The sequence below is a fragment of the Carcharodon carcharias genome, chromosome 4, assembly GCF_017639515.1.
Source record: "Carcharodon carcharias isolate sCarCar2 chromosome 4, sCarCar2.pri, whole genome shotgun sequence".
In the NCBI taxonomy this organism is placed as follows: Eukaryota; Metazoa; Chordata; class Chondrichthyes; order Lamniformes; family Lamnidae; genus Carcharodon; species Carcharodon carcharias.
In genome coordinates, this window is record NC_054470.1 from 49,925,618 (window position 1) to 49,942,755 (window position 17,138).

At 45.7% G+C, this 17,138-nt stretch overlaps 1 protein-coding gene across 1 annotated transcript in view; it reads left to right on the forward strand.

Moving 5' to 3' along the window:
• The window catches only part of dmrt1 (doublesex and mab-3 related transcription factor 1), a 151,610-nt gene that overhangs the window by 44,150 nt on the left and 90,322 nt on the right, over positions 1-17,138 (forward strand). Inside the window, exon 3 of the mRNA XM_041185285.1 lies at positions 780-805. Coding sequence (XP_041041219.1) covers positions 780-805 — 26 coding nt within the window. The remainder of the gene's footprint in view (positions 1-779; positions 806-17,138) is intronic.

Below are 17,138 nucleotides of genomic sequence, written 5' to 3' on the forward strand. Positions count from 1 at the left end.
AGGAATTCCATTGTTAATTGAACACCGCATTTCTGCGATATCTAAATTATATGGGCAACTAAACCATAGCTGAATTTATTATAGCTTTTAAAGAACGCTTGTCCTGTTCAGGAACAACAAGCGTTCCTATTCTTTATTTTGCTTAAATCATCACACCTCTTGCTGTTTTGTTGAAGGTGTCTTTTTCCTATTAAGGTGCCTTCTGTACCATTTTAATTTCAACATCTGAATTGAAAATTAAACTTCAGTGCCAATTTTTAAAAAATCAACCAGTGAAATGGTGGGCAATTGCAGTTTTTCTCCCATTGAATCTGCATTAGGTATTGTAAAATATGAAAATAAATTTTGCCTTTGTGTAGTTTTCATGTCCCCTAAACAAAGAGCTATAGTTTTAATGGGCTTTTATTGACCAGCAACTGCGAAATACTGTTATAGCTTGTATTCCAGATTTGATATGACAAATTTTAAAAAGCCAGTTTAACCAGATGCTTGTAGCTAGTGTGTCTGCTTCAATTTTGGTAATGAACCTACAAGTGAGACAACAAAGAATTTGGACTTTATCCGTTAAAGTATTTTATAAATAAAGGATGGTGTTTGAGGTACATTCACTGTCTTCTTTGTAGGTAAAATGGTAGAAGTCAATTGAAACACAGCAAAGCCCCACAAATATAGGACATTTTAAAAAGGTTTTTCTTCAGCTGTCAGTTAAGCAGCATTTATTGCCTGTCCCTAATTGGACAGAAGACATTAGCAGTCAATTGCATCAAGTGGGGCAGCAGCCACATGTAGTCCAGACCAAATAGGGGTGGCAAATTCTCATTCCTGAAGGATGGCAGCTTTAGTGGTCATCTTTTTTGGTGCTAACCCATAACCTATCAGATTTATTGAATTCAGTTTCACATCTTGCTTTGGTGGGCATTCATATGTTTCAAGGCATCCTCACACACTTAGCGGAGCTGCAAGCCTCAGTTCCACATTTTACAGCTTGCATACACTGCCAGCTATTTACCTGACAGTCACATCAGGCAAGCAGATTGCACGACACTCACTGACACTGTTCCGCCTCTCTTGCAGGTCAAAGCAGCACACAACCAGAGGCAGTAGGAGCTAACTGGAGATTACTGTCACCTGCAGGTCCTGTTCCTCCATGCTGACCATTATTGCGAAGACTGTTGCTGAGGCTATGGCCAGCGATGGGGTTGAAAACAGCAGTATCCTCATACTTCATCATCCTCACATCCTACCCAATGTTCCCTCTAAGCTACGTAGCTGGGCATCAAACCAAAAGTTGACATGCACACTTTGCTTCCTTTAAGTTACTGTGCACTCATGGCTACTCTAATTAAGTCAAACAAATTGACTGCATACTACAAAAAAAATTTAAAGGATGCGTTGATCATACTTCCCCTTCATTCCATGCTCTCTTCTGATTTACAAGCTGTAGCCCCTCTCCCTCCGTTCACTGCAACCTTACCTTTGTACCTTTTTCCTTGCAGATACTAAAGATATCTAACCTGGCCAAGTAGTAAAGAACACCAAGAAGACAGCGTTGATGAACACAGAGCATGATTTCACACTTGCAGTCACCAGTTCAGATACTGACACAGTGCATATCTTAAAGGATAGCTTCCAGGTAGAATCTGTGATTGGTGAGACACCGGGCACAAGTGGCCTGCAGCAAGGGCAGGAGACAAGGATGGTGCAGGTGCCAGCTTTCCAAGGTTGCACAAGGGTTCCACTGCAAAGTAATCAAATGAGGACTTCTCTGAGGCAGCCCACAGAATGGGGATGATGGGTATGTACAACAAAATGCTTGGTGCATATGGTCAGTGTCAAGGAGCATGAAGGAGTCCAACAACAACTTGGCATAAGGATTTGTGCAGAGCTTGGAGTCCATTATTTCCACCATTGTAGTGGTTGCCAACTCCACTGAAACACTTGTAAACCCATCCATGGTATGATGGCCGATGCTGCAGCTTCCATTCCAGCACTAACAGCAGTCACCCAAATGTGTGCTGCAATGGAAGGTCATATTGCTGTCATCATGGCTGCAGATTTCAGTGTAAGGAGCTTACAGGATGTCATAGCATTCCAGCACACTCTCCTCCAACAGGTTACTAGGATTATTGAGATGCTGCCAGAAGGAGTGGCAGTGGCTCCATGGAGCATGAATCTGTTGTCTTGTCACCCCACTCCTGCCATGTTGCCAATGCTTTTGCTGTTGCCTGTCAGCCAGCCAGCCTAAATTGCTGCTATTCATTCTGAAATGGTGCAGTTCACACCATGTAGTCCCAGAGTTGTTCGACATTGTCCTCCAGGCCATCCACGGTCACCTCCATTGAAAGTCAGCAGCCTTCCACCAACCCTGCTACCGCCACTGGGGTAGTAATGTATAGGAGCAGTAGAACAGGCAAAGACACAATGAAGCGTTAAGGGAATTCACAAGAGTGATTTAGTTGACTGTTGTATGCAGCGTGGCTTGGTTTGGTTTATAAATTGGATTGGGATGTTTATTTTGTGTTCGCTTTTATTTTGGCATTGTGATCAAGTGGAAGCTGTGATGGTCAGTGACAGGGGAAGATAAGGTGTGGAACAGCTGATGATTGGGGAATTGGGGTTGTTTGCTACAAGTATTGCACTTGGATGAGCTTATGCACAACCTGACCAGAAAAGGGCTATCTGGGTTTTCTCTTCTCTTCCACTTCTTCTTCCTCATGCTCCTGCTTCTCTGATGCTTGCTGTTCAGGTAGTGGCAGGGATTGCATCCTAATGATGGCATGGTTGTGCAGCCTGCAGCAGATCACCAAGGATCTTGACACCCGCCCTGCCAAGTATAAGAGTGATCCAGGCAACAGTAGTGTTGATTTAGATGTCAGTTGTCTGCTCTATAATATTTTATTTGCCACCATGGCTTTCATTATATGCACGCTACATACATGTGTTTTGTACACTGGAGCTATGACCTATATTACCAACGGAGAGCCCTTGTGTCTGAATAGTACCACCTTTTGTTTTGCCCTGGTGGCTCATGCAGCTGACACAGCGGACTACTGCAGAAAAAATACACAATGACTGCTGCCAGGATGCTGGGCATTAACATGCATGACTTGCTGCTTATGGTTGCATACCAACTGGATGCTGAGGGAATGAAATCCCCCTCAGTTTCAGTATAAGGCAGACTAGACATGTGGCAGAGTGAAGTGCGTGCAAACACTGGCACCATTCACCATGGGAAAGCCTCCAGGCTTCATCAAACCACATGCTTGTTCCACCTGCAGGTCCCTAATAGAGAATGAAATGTAGTTAGCTCTCATTGAATAGAGAACCTCAGTGATCTCCCTTACTCAACAGTGGCTGTCAAACTGCGAGTTGTTGCAAATATCTCTGGCTCCAACCTTGAAGGAGGCAGATGCATTAAAGTTCATAGCCATGGTCACTCACAGCCACTGGTAATGCAGTCCTTGCCTTGCTTGGATGCTGTAGTTCTGGTTGCAGTGGATGATAGATTCAATGAGAACATTCTTACTGAAAGTACAGATGTCTCACACATTGTTTCTTGCTGACATTCAGATAGGAAAATTTCTCCCTGAGTACCCTGGTTTGACGTGGTCTTCTCCTGAGAACTCTTCTCCTCTTCCTCCTCCTCCCTCTTCCAGCGGCTTGTCTTGCTCTGCATGACCTCTATTAATTCTCCAAACCTTCCTATATTCCAAGTGGAATGGCTACAAGTAAACCCATATCTGGGAGCAAATTGATTGTGCATAAGTCTTGAAGAAGCCCTCTAACACCTGCCATGCTACTGGTTGTAGACGTCTGCAAATTGAAACAACTGTAGAAAGCACAGAACACTTGTAGAATCCTAGTAGCTGTCAGAAGAAATCAACAAGCAACTAACCTATAAGTAGTTGATGAGTAAAGAAGCCTTGGTGCAATTGTATATAGCCTTGGTGAAATTGCACCTGGAGTATTGTGTACAATTTTGGCCTCTTTACCTAAGAAAGGATATTCTTGCCATAGAGGGAGTGCAACAGAGGTTCACCAGACTGATCCTTGGGATGGTGGAATTGCCTTATTAGGACAGATTGAGGAGACTGGATTTGTATTCTGTAGAGTTTAGAAGAATGATCTCATTGAAGTGTACAAAATTCTTACAGGGCTCGACAGGGTAGATGCAGGAAGGATGTTTCCCCTGGCTAGGGGTAGTCTAGAACAGGGAACAGAGTCTCAGAATAAGAGGTAGGTCATTTAAGACTGAGATGAGGAGGAAGTTCTTCACTCAGAGGGTGGTGAATCTTTGAAATTTTCTATCCCAGATGGCTGTGGAGGGTCAGTCATTTGAGTATAGTCAAAACATAGATCAATTGATTTCTAGATATTATACATATCAAGGGATATGGGGAATAGTATGGGAAAATAGTGTTGAGGTAGAAGATCAGCCATGATCTAGATGAATGGCAGAGCAGGCTCAATGGGCTGAATGACCTACTCCTGCCCCTATTTCCTGTGTTCCTTGAAATAGTGCTGTTGGGAGTTTCTTCCTGCTGCTGATAATGTGTTCAATTATGCGGAGGTAAGAGACGGTATTGGCAGGAGCATTGAACTCCAAGATGGCACCACTAGTTTCAAAACAGCATTGCATACTGATTGACTCCGTGACCTGCCAGATCAGCGCAACTATGGCGACCAGTAGGACGTCCTGTATGATTGGCCCCATAAGTGTATGCAAACGTTATGGATGCCATTTAGGGCAGTTATAGCACTCACTGTCATGAAGCTATTAATGTATATAATTTATTGGAAAATAATTTTCATTTCAAATAGGGGTTTAGTCTCTGGGAGTGTCTTAAGTGGATTAAAGTCAGCTAGCCTGGGTGCTTTAATGTATACTAGTTTGAGATGTAAGGGGGGTAGAGTGCATTTGCATTTTTTAAATAGAGCATTCAAGAAGGCGAGTGAAATCTGGAACCTAGCTAGCGGAGACCAAGCACTATGTTTATATTACTAATAAAATTGATACTATAAAAGGGGTTTTATTGTTAGAAGAGGTGGAGCTCAAAGAGGCTAGTGATACAATGAGTATTTACATTCAATGAGCTGTGCTAGGTATAACTTCAGCAGTTCTCATGTGAGCAGGGCAGAGCCAATGTAAGATCAAAGTAGCTGTAAGCCTACCACTGTCTCCACAGGAACCAAAGTGAAAGGAACCTCATTTTGAATTTGTACGGTGAAAATGCTTTGCCTGGTGTTTAGTTAAGCCTATGGGTTGCTGTTGCCTTAATGGAAATAAGTTTGGGAATTTGTTAAAAGTTATGATTGTAGTAATTTGTAGCCATGTGTACATATTTTTGCAAAGCTTGAGTTTTCTTGTTAACACCTCCTTTATCTTCACAAAATTACTTCTGGCTCTCTCTATCCTTCTTCTGATTTTGGCATCACATCATTTGTCCTAAGTAGGCAAACTTATTTACTTGTTCCAGTGTGACATTATCTTCACTCTATTTTCTTCTAATTCCTCCCAACTACCATTGTTTTTGTCTTTTTGGAGTTCATACTCAATCCATATTTACTTGACCTGTGATATTATTTAGAGGCTCCAATGATTCTGCAAGTAGCTTTGTATGGTTAGCATACTTGTTGCAAGTTTAATAGGTTCTCCAGTTTTTACCCCGGAAGTACACCTGACTCTGAATAATTGTTCAGTGTACAGATTGAATAATTTTGGTGACAGTACACAGCCTTGCCATACTCCGCTCTTCACTGGAAACATATCTGATTGTCCATCTCCTAGGCTGATGCTCGCAATTCAGTCCCAATATGGGTTTGAATAAATCTTACATCTTTACTGTCAATGTCACATTTCACCAGTTCACCTATTAGCTTTTGATGATAAAGACGATTGAAAGCTTTGTCATAATCTGTTAAGCATACCTAAATGCTCTTGTTTACTTACATATAATTATCGAAGATTGTTCTTAGGTTAAATATTCCTTCTTTGGTTCCTACTCCAGGTCGAAATCCAGACTCTGTTTCACCAGTCTCTGCTTCACATGTGCTTTTATTTCTTTCAATTATGATTTTCAAGATCACTAATGAGATGACTCATTAAGCTCCTCACACCCCGCTTCCTGTAAGGACTCCATCCCATTCTCTCAGTTCCTTCGCCTCCGTCGCATCTGTTCCGATGATGCTACCTTCAAAAACAGTTGCTCTGACATGTCCTCCTTCTTCCTTAACCGAGGTTTTCCACCCACGGTCGTTGACAGGGCCCTCAACCGTGTCCGGCACATCTCCCGCGCATCCGCCCTCACGCCTTCTCCTCCCTCCCAGAAACATGATAGGGTCCCCCTTGTCCTCACTTATCCCCACCAGCCTCCGCATTCAAAGGATCATCCTCCGCCATTTCCGCCAACTCCAGCATGATGCCACCACCAAACACATCTTCCCTTCACCCCCCCCCTATCGGCATTCCGTAGGGATCGCTCCCTCCGGGACACCCTGGTCCACTCCTCCATCACCCCCTACTCCTAAACCCCCTCCTATGGCACCACCCCATGCCCACGCAAAAGATGCAATACCTGCCCCTTCACTTCCTCTCTCCTCACCGTCCAAGGACCCAAACACTCCTTTCAAGTGAAGCCGCATTTCACTTGCATTTCCCCCAACTTAGTCTACTGCATTCGTTGCTCCCAATGTGGTCTCCTCTACATTGGAGAGACCAAACGTAAACTAGGCGACGGCTTTGCAGAACACCTGCGGTCTGTCCGCAAGAATGACCCAAACCTTCCTGTCGCTTGCCATTTTAACACTCCACCCTGCTCTCTTGCCCACATGTCTGTCCTTGGCTTGCTGCATTGTTCCAGTGAAGCCCAACGTAAACTGGAGGAACAACACCTCATCTTCCGACTAGGCACTTTACAGCCATCCGGACTGAATATTGAATTCAACAACTTTAGGTCGTGAGCTCCCTCCCCCATCCCCACCCCCTTTCTGTTTCCCCCTTCCTTTTCTTTTTTTTCCAATAAATTATATAGATTTTCCTTTTCCCACCTATTTCCATTATAAAAAGAGAAAAAGAATTTTTATTTATTTATTTTTTTTTACATCTTTTATGCTCTCCCCACCCCCACTAGAGCTATACCTTGAGTGCCCTACCATCCATTCTTAATTAGCACATTCGTTTAGATAATATCACCAACTTTAACTTTAACACCTATGTGTTCTTTTGTACTATTGTTGTTGACATCTTTTGATGATCTGCTTCTACAACCACACCCCCACTCCACCTCTCTCTCTCTCTCTCTCTCTCCGCCCCCCACACACACACCTTAAATCAGCTTATATTTCAACTCTTTCTTGGACTCGAACTCAAGTTCTGTCGAAGGGTCATGAGGACTCGAAACGTCATCTCTTTTCTTCTCCGCCGATGCTGCCAGACCTGCTGAGTTTTTCCAGGTAATTCTGTTTTTGTTTTTGTTTTGGATTTCCAGCATCCGCAGTTTTTTTGTTTTATATCAGTAAAATCATGATTTTTAAGTGAAAAATATTAGTGCCGCTAGGTGGTAAGCATTTTATTTTGAACCATGTGGTACTTTGAATCATTATTCTTTAGTGTAGCTAGAATTTCATTATGCAACATTTTACAGGTTGAATATCTGCTATCTGAAATCCTCAGGGCCGTTTGTATATCGGATTTTAGATAATATTGGTTTTCAGGTACCATGTGTAGGATGAGGCCTGTTTACATTACAATAGCCAAAGCATAGGCTAGCTATAATCTAAAATAAATAAAATGGCTTGAAAAGCAAGATGTATCACTGAATAATGTATACAGGGTACCTGTAATAAGTTCCCTGCCGTGGTGCTATCTGCGATTCTGCTTGTAGGAGAGGGTTCAGAGAGTTGATGTATTCTGCTGGTGGGCATTCTTAGATAGTTCTTCCAACTTCATCTGCCTCATCAACTTTGGTTTTAGTTTCGAGAGTTTGTTTTTTATTGTATAGATTAACATTATTTCTTGCTCACTTATAAACGCATGTTGTTCGAGTGCACCGATCAACCCGTCACACATCTTAATGATATTGGGCAGGTTTTTCCGGCCTTGTTGTGGGTGGGACCCTCCACAGGCAAGGCGGCGCCCCAACCAGAAGTCCATTGACTTGCGGCAGGACTGGAAGATTGCGGCGGCGGGCGGATGCGGAAATTCCCACCAATAGTCTATGGGCACTTTCTCTACCAGCTTCACCATGTCATCTTTGTCATCATTATTTTTATCAAGTTGATCTTGATGTAACACTGTTTCTGAAATCTCCCCGTCAGTCAAAGATTGTGCGACGGAAGCATTGTTATCACTGTTAAATATTTCCTCGATATCCTTAGCTTCCAGCATATTCGCACATTCCATTGAAATACATTTTCCATTTACCAGATGTGTTTCCCTCGTTCATAGGAAAACTTTCAAAGTGTTCATCAGTATTGGGCGGAATCATCCCAGATTTGCACTAAGTGAGATAGCATGTGGGAAAAAGAACGTTTTAACCACTGACCTCAATGGTGGCTTTTCAAGCTGTATCATCCCAATTCCACCTCATTAATCATGCCTTCCTGGGAACCATGCTGCTTGCTGGTGGCTGGCCTCCGATTTGCCCATCACGCCTTCACCTTGACGCTTCCTCACGCCGGGCACCATATTTAAAGTGCAACCGCTCGCACACCTCCCAGTACTTCCAGCCCAGGGCTGCTGCATAGAAGACATGGCCATGGAAGGCAAGAAGACTACAGTCCCCCGATTCAGTGATGCATCCCTGGAACGCCTTTTGAACGCCGTGGAAGCCCGCCTTGATGTCACCTACCCTCGCTCTGGCTGCAGGAGGGACAGCACCATCACCACTCTGGCTTGGGAGGTGGTGGCAGCGGTGGTCAGGGCCAATGCTGCCCACAAGAGGTTGACCATCCAGTGCAGAAAGAGGATGAATGATCTCATCTGTGCTGCCAGGGTAAGACAACCACCTCATCAATCTAAATTCTCACACTCACAAGCCCATCACACATTCACTGGCATCTCACTGCCAACTCAAGGGACATCACCACTCACTCTCTCACACACAGCCTATCATCTCCATCTAGCCTCATCTCCTCTGGAGATCGCCTCCACATTCCGTCCATGGCTCCACTTAGCACACAGACATGCACACGTGGCATCCTTCTCATTTGGCCTGGCATATGCCTTGCTCACACTCTCTCCACCTGTCTTTATGCAGGACAAGATCGTGCACAATAAAAGGGAGAGGTCCCAGACCGTCAACGTCCTCAGTCCCTTCGAAGACTGCATGTTTGAGCTGGCCCAAGAGTGTGTGGACCATTCCTGCGGTGACAGCGAGGTTGGCACCACGCATCCAAGTGAGGGTCATGCACCAGGTTATCGCTCTGGCAATTCAGCTATGAGTTCATTTTTTTGTGTACCGCGGTAGCTATGCACTAATAATCTCCACTTTCTCTCATAGGCACATCTGCCACCTCACCCTCAGGCAGCCTTGGCCCTGACTCCAGCGCTGACAGCTCCTTGGATGAGGACAGCACCCTTGAAGATCTATCACTGCACTCACCCATATCCTCCACCAGTGCAGCGACACACACCTCAGTGAGATCTACATGTACAGCAGGCTCAGTTTCACTATCTGGTGAGCACAGCACACAACCTGTTCCGCAGCAGGAGGAGGCAGGGACATTCGGAGGATTGTTGGAGGCAAGTTATCTGCTGAGTCTGAGTAAGATGATGAGCCTCTGGACTCGGTCCTCGATCAGTTGTTGGAGCTGCAAAGACAATCACGGGAACAGCAGGAAGGGATGTCCGCTGCACTCCTCACATTGCAAGGCATGATGGAAGAGTCCATCTGCCTTCAGTCCGAGGAGATCGTGCTGTTATGCCAATGCACTGAGGTCAACATTGGCAGGATGGCGGCAGCCATGGAGACCTTGATCCAGGACATGTGTGCTACACTCCTGCGTGGGCTGAACTCCATCGCTGACGCCATAGTTGGCCTCCAACAGTGCCAACGTGAGAGGGGTCCAGGGCAGCTCGATCTCACTCCAGCTTCTACTTCTCCTCAAGGAGTCAGCCAGGGGCCCTCAAGTACCCATAGGGAGGAGGATCAGCAGATGTACACCCTGGGGCCATCCACATCAACCAAGGTGACTCTGGGACCGTCTGGCTCATCGGAATACTCTCTTCCTGTGACCTCAGCAAGTCCAGCTCTGCAGGCCGAGGAGGGTGCCACAGCTGTGCAGGACCCTGAAAGCAGGTCGGGACCCTCCAGGTCTCGGCCCTCTAAAGGATGCCTGCCAAGGTCATCACAGACAGGGCGTAGCAGTCAGCAGGCTGCCTCCACCTCTGCTGTGGATGTCGAGGGAGCACCAAGATATAGCGGCAGAGTTAGGAAGGTTAAGAAGATGTAACTCTTTCAAGTTCAACCAAATAAACTAAATTAACAAATCATAAGAACATGTAGTTGCACAGCCTGGGCAAGGATGTTAATCACGTGTACATAATGCTCACAATTGTAGATAAACTCCCAAGAATGTCTCCTTGTCTATGGCTGCTTTTACGATGAGCAGTTTGTGTCACTCAGATGTGAAACCTTGGCCCCTACACAAGATAAAGGCAGGTGTCTCAGTCCAGGGCCTCGTCTTTGTGGTTTGTGCAACCTTCCCAGCACACTGAAGGTGAACCTTCACAGTCACTGGTCACATCACTCATGCCTGCACCTCGATGGACCTTATCATTGCTGCCAGAATGTCCTGGGCCTGCAGCACAGTGTTCTGTCATTCTTTCTGTGTGCCCACAGCACCTTTTGAGGTGTGACTGGCCCCCATCTGATCCCCACCTGTATCCTGTGACAGTTTGGCCCTGAAGGGTTCTGCTGACGAAGGATGAAATAGGATCTGGAGAAGTTACATTTTCCTTGTTGTGTCCCCATGATATGACCCTGTTCACAGAGCGCAAGTGAGCTCCCATCAGCCAGGCAGGAGTCAGACACTAACATAAGCTATGTGAGGATCTGTGGAGTATCCCCACTGCATGTTGTCATCAACCTCCTGGAATGTAGAGACTATGGACATCTACTGCATCTCCATGACAGGAGCCTTATCACAGAGGGTATGTGCGCTGCCATCAGCCAGACAGGAGTCAAACATTCACAGTTGCAATGTGAGGATCTGTGGTGTCTCCTCACTGCATGTTGTCATCATGCTCCACGAAACTAGCAGCTATGAGGGCCTCCTGACCACGCCTGGCTTGTCTGGCCAGTGTGATGACCTCATCGCTGTCATCCTCACCTTTGAGGACCTCCTCACCCTCATCCCTGTTGAAATCTTTACTCAGTGGAGGAGATGTGCAGCTCCTCCATCTCCTCTTGAGCCAGCTCCTCTCCCTGTTTCAGCACCAGGCTTTGAAGGGTGCAGCAGGCGACGATGATCCGTGACAGACGCTGTGGATTGTATTGCAGGGCTCCAACTGACCGATCCAGGCACTGGAACCTCATTTTCAACATTCCGATGGTTTGCTTCACCAAGGTGAGAGTTGTAACATGAGCCTCGTGTATTTTCTCTCTGCTGTACTTTAATGCTGCTGCATGGGTGTCATCAGTCACCTCCTCTGCAGGTAGCCCTTGTCCCCGAGGGGCCAACCCTGCACACTCTGCGAACCCTGGAAGTCGTCAGGGATCTGAGACCTACGGAGAATGTAAGAGTCGTGGACATTCCCTGGGAACCGTGCGCAGACCTGTAGGATGCAATAGTGATGGTCGCACACCAGCTGAACATTCAGTGAGTGGAACCCCTTGCAGTTGACAAAGTTGACCGCTTGTTGCCATGGAGAACTGGGTGCCATGTGAGTACAGTCGATGGTACCCTGCACCCATGGGAAGCCTGAGATCTGGACAAGTCCCAGTGCTCTTTCCTGATCCTGGACGAATTGCACGATATTGTGAGCCTTCGCGAATATGGCGCTCATGACCTCATGGTTGCATTTGTGTGTGGAGGCTTGTGATATCCTACAGAGGTCTCCTGTGGAGCCCTGAAAGGACCCACTGGTGTAAAAATTGAGCACTGTGGTCACTTTTATGACCACTGGCAATGGATGCTCTCCATGTCCCCGTGTCGCCAAACCCTGCAGCAGGTGGCTGCCCGAATCCTTACCCGCCTCTGCCCCACTCCACCTGACTGGCGGCAGTTTTGCCCATTGGACTGCACACTGCTCTCAGCTCAGGTGCAGGCATTCTCCTAACCTGCACTGCAAGGCTGCACTGTTAGCTTGAACCATGGGGGAAACTAGTACAAATCTGAATGATGACATTGCAAGGGTCTGTGAGAGCCTCCATCAGCGATTGCTCCATGGCCAGCTTTAGCAAGGAGATTGTATGACCTGCCCGGTTGTCCAGTTGTTTTGCAGTCCACTAGAATGCTCATTAGTTTGCAGTCAGGGCCAGAGGGGTGAAAAGTTCTGGAGCATTTGGTGGCACTTTCATGCCTCTGTGTTGCTCAAGTGGGCAAATAAGCTGGAGCCCTGACTCCAAGCATGTCAGTATGGCTGCACCTGAACGGTCTCAGCTGCGGAGGAATGATTACTTTATACAAGGTTACCCTAATGCGCAGCCGCTTCTCTCCCCGCCCCCTCCCGTATGTGCTTGTGCACTGCCTCAACTGACATGCAGCCCTTGACCCCCCCCCTCCCCCCGACCTTGTCCCAAATGCAGTGCAGCCCTTGCCCGGGCATCACGCTGTCAGCCATGCAGGAAAAAACAACTTGCCTCTGCCCGCACCTTGAATGCGCGGCACCTCGACCTTGAAGTCTAACAGGTGACCCTCATGAGCGCTGTGCAGTGTTACTGTGTGCTCAACCTCTGAGTTCTCCTCAAAGTGCAGTCACCAGGTGCACGCCTTATAATTGCTGTTGTGAAACAGGTTATGTGTGTAATCACACCGATGTGCCTGGATGATCCAGCGTGGAGAGGTGATTCCGGCAAGCAGGACTCATAATGATAAGCAGATGTATTAAAATAAAGTTCTCAATGTCTGGCGACAGGAAAGGCGGCCCCCCCATTGACGGGTGGAGCGGACGATCGCAAACTGGTTTCATGACGGTGTGAAACTGATTTTTGGCCTTCCTGCCATATTGTCCACTCATGCTCGCCATGATACCTGGTGTCAACGGGGATGGAAAATTCCGCCCTTTATCATCTTCAGTGAACATCGTTGCAGGCCGAACGTTGTGCCAGCCATTGGTCAAGGTGCCTTTATCAACAAGGCACCCGGCATTAGCAGATGCTTGGATGGTTCCCTTAACTGTAATCTCCTTTTGGAAGCCTTCCACCACCTGGCCTCTGTTCACTGCACGGAGCATACTTTTTAAGGAGAAACCTTTATATTTACGTTTCACGGACCGAAAATTGTCTTGGTCCATCGGCTGAATTAATGACGTTATGTAGGGGGGGAAGCAAGCTGCGAAAACATTGTTCTTCACCAAGAGTTCAAAAGGGGGTGTGCTTAAAAATTGTCCAGGAGCAACATGATTTTACAGTTCCCTTCAAATCTAGCTACTCGACAATGTGCACATGGCTCTGGTAAAAAGTGGTTGTGAACCCAATCAGAAAACCTGTCCCTAGTTACCTAAACTCTCTTATTTGCATAATAATGAACAAGTAATGTCCAAATACCTTGAAGTCCCTGGAACATTTCCTTTTCCCGAGTCCAGCCAATTTACATTTATGTGTGGAAGCCGCATTGGCACAGCCAAGGGCAGTCAGCCTATCCTCAGCATCCTTAATACCCGTTGGTGCACTCTCCTCAGCCGTTGCTGATGTTTTCTTGGGGGAATATCGCCAGAACAGACTTGTTCCATCAGCATTGTAAATTTGTTCAGGCGAAAAGTTTTCGTCTGAAATTAGCCTAGCAAACTTATCAATAAATTTTTCAGCAGTGTCATTGTCTGCAGATGCTTTATCACCACAAACTTTCAAAAATGTGATACCATGATGCTTCTTGAATTTCTGCAACCAATGCTTCACAATTATTTTCACGAGTCTGGCTCCACATTTCTGCTCAAAGAAGAGGCTGATCTTGTCCTTAAGTCTTCCGCGGATCAGTGACATAGGAGCTAGGTTGTGACATAAGGTGTTGGATTCCAGTGTGTCAGGCGCGGGGTCTGTGTAGTGTAATAAACATAAGGGCTGATACCCAGTTTATGAGAACTCTTGAGCGTGTTGGTGTTATAATTAAGTTTATTTGTCTGAATCTCACTCACATTCTGCAATGCTGCTTGTAATTACTTGTGTACAATTTAGTAATAATTGTAAATCCTGAGGAATGCGTTGTCCTGCTTCCTCTACATAATCTCTGAAGTAGGTGACAACTTAAGTCACTTGCAGAGAGAAGGACTTGCCTATTCTCCATAACGTGGTGGCATTTCAGCTGGCTAATAGTCTTTGTCAAGAACACGCAGTTGGTAGTTCAGAGCTGCATGACTGGATTGGGCTGTAGAGGCATGACATGGTTGTGAACATTTGCTTTTCTGAATTATTAACAAGATTGGCTCAAAAACTGCTGATAATTATGCTGATTTTGTTGCTCCCTAACGAAACCATTCCAGACTTTCACCATACGACTACATTTTTAGCCTCAAGAGTTTTTGTGCCAGGTCGCTCTATCAATCCAAGCAAAAAGCGTATGCTGTGAAGGATTAGTTTGTCTGCATACACAAACATTGTAGTGCGATTCTGCAAACACTCTTGAGAACATGCCGAGTTCATGTAATGTGTCACACATCAGAGCTAAGTCTAAGGGAAACTGTTTTGTGGAAATTCTCTTCAACAGACCCTCATAGGTTTTCCTGTTAGGAGCAAACCTTGTTTTAGCTTTCATTGCCAGTTTGAAATGAACATATAATGCTTTATAGTTGTGTCACACAGCCTGACACTGTTCGAAATGAACTTGTTACACATCTGGGGCAGGATTTTTACCTCGTCGGGGTGGGGGGGGGGCACGGCGGGCGGGTCCAGGAGTGACCGCGAAACTGACCGCCGCCTGTGATTGGGCCCCGACCACAATTTCATGCTGGCAGTTGTGAATCACGCACTGAAATGTTCAGGGCTGCCTGGGTAGAGAGGGGAGGGCGATTGTGGAAGTCAGTGCATACACTGGGTGTGCTCAGTGAAAGCTCACTGAAGGCACAGAGCTGCCTTGGGCAGCTGAAGATTTCTAACATTAAAAATAAAGATTTTAAAATTAAGATAAACATGTCCCCTCATGTGAGCCTGTCACACGAGCAGGGACATGTTAAAAACGAGATTTACATTTTTTAACTTATTTTTAATTAACATTGGAGACCTCATCCCGTCCCTGGATGAGGTTTTCTCAAAAATCCAAAGGCTGCTTGGCCTATTTGCCCGGGGGCAGGGAAAAATTCACTTTAATTTATTAATGGGTTTGTTGGCCCTCTTAATTTTTGGCGGATGCGCTGCCAACTCCTGCGTGCGCCTGCTGACTGAAATATCGTGAGTGCGCGATGATGTCAGGATGCTTGCCTGATGTCGTTGCACGCAAATTTCACGCTAGTGTGGGTTGGGCACGCACCTGCACGCCGAGCTGAAACTCCAGCCCCTGGTGCTTAAAACGCAGCTATTTTGGAAATTTGTTGTTCTAATTCAGCAATGCATTCTGCCAGCATTCTCAGATTGAGAGGTGACCTGTTATACACAAGTGTATAATTTGTCCATAAATGAATGGAAATGGTTCACCCCACTAACTTCTGCCACTGAATTGCCCACTGGAACTTTTAATCTATGGTTCAGGCAATGCCAAACAATAATACCTGGGTATTGCTTCATAAGTCTGTTAGCTGCACCTGATTTGGTGCCCAGCATAACACTCGCCCCATCACCAGCAAAAGCCACAAGATGCTGCTTCAGGTAGGAGTCATCAAAACCATGTTTCTCAAGACATTCAAGAAAATACTTAACTATTGTATCAGCTATTTGACCTGGAAGTTCAAGCAGATCTATAAACATGAAGTGTGGATAATCCTTCTTATCAATTTCAGATAAACTGCTCGAGCAGTTTTGCTACTTGGGCTTGCAGATTCATCAATAAAAATCGAAACTTTATCCTTGATTACTTTGATGTGCTGGCAAATTTTCTTTCTCATCTAGGTAGCTATGTCATCAATAATTTCAGCAGTACTGTAGTGGGAATGCAACCCAATTCCTTTGTCAATATCATTTTCACTATGAAGTTCCAGCATACCAAAATTGTCTGTTGTAAGGTCTGTTGTTTTGGGCCAATTAGTATGCAGAATGGTAAACTGCACCAGTCTCCTTTAGATAGGTTGTGTTCAAGTTGTCACAAATTTTTCCAGGAACTTCTTCATTTGCTTTTTCAACAACACATTGCACAGTGATGTGAGCTTTCGACAGGTTGTGTTCTACAGTTTTTTTGAGAGGTTTTACACGTGTGCTCTGATTGGATCCATTGCCTGATCCACGGTACAAACGCCATTCATTCAAAAGTCTGAATCCCTTGGATGTGAAAAGTGCTAAGCTGCTAATAATTGCACGCACTTTACACCCAAGTTTTTCATCCTTACAGCCTAACCAAGGATATGTTTCTTTTATCCTCTTCCACATTTCCTCTGTCCACACATCAGCACAGGGATACAGACCTGCCATTGGACCAAGCTCAGTTTCAGATTTACATGGTGTGGTCAGTTTTGAATCTGGCCCTGAGGCAGCTGCAGCTCTCCTCTCCTGCATCACTCAGTGTGACAGGACTTGGATGTTCTTTACTTACTTCACTTTCTGCACAAAAGACAGAAGTTATGCTTTTGTGTTTCATGGTCACTGTGTAGCTGTCAGATGTTTTTTAAGGTTTGTTTTTTCCCCCCAGTTACATGTATAGCAGGCTCTTGGGCTAGGAGATTTTTAGAAATTGTCTTGTTTCCTGTGGGCAGCTGTTAGCAATTCTGACTGAGGCCTTTCTCCCTTCAGGCTGGCAGTGAGTACTGAGTAGGCCAGTGGATTTTAGGCTGTTTTATTTTACAAGCTGTTAATCTGCAATTTCGATACATCGAGAGCGGGGTGTTGGGGACAAAA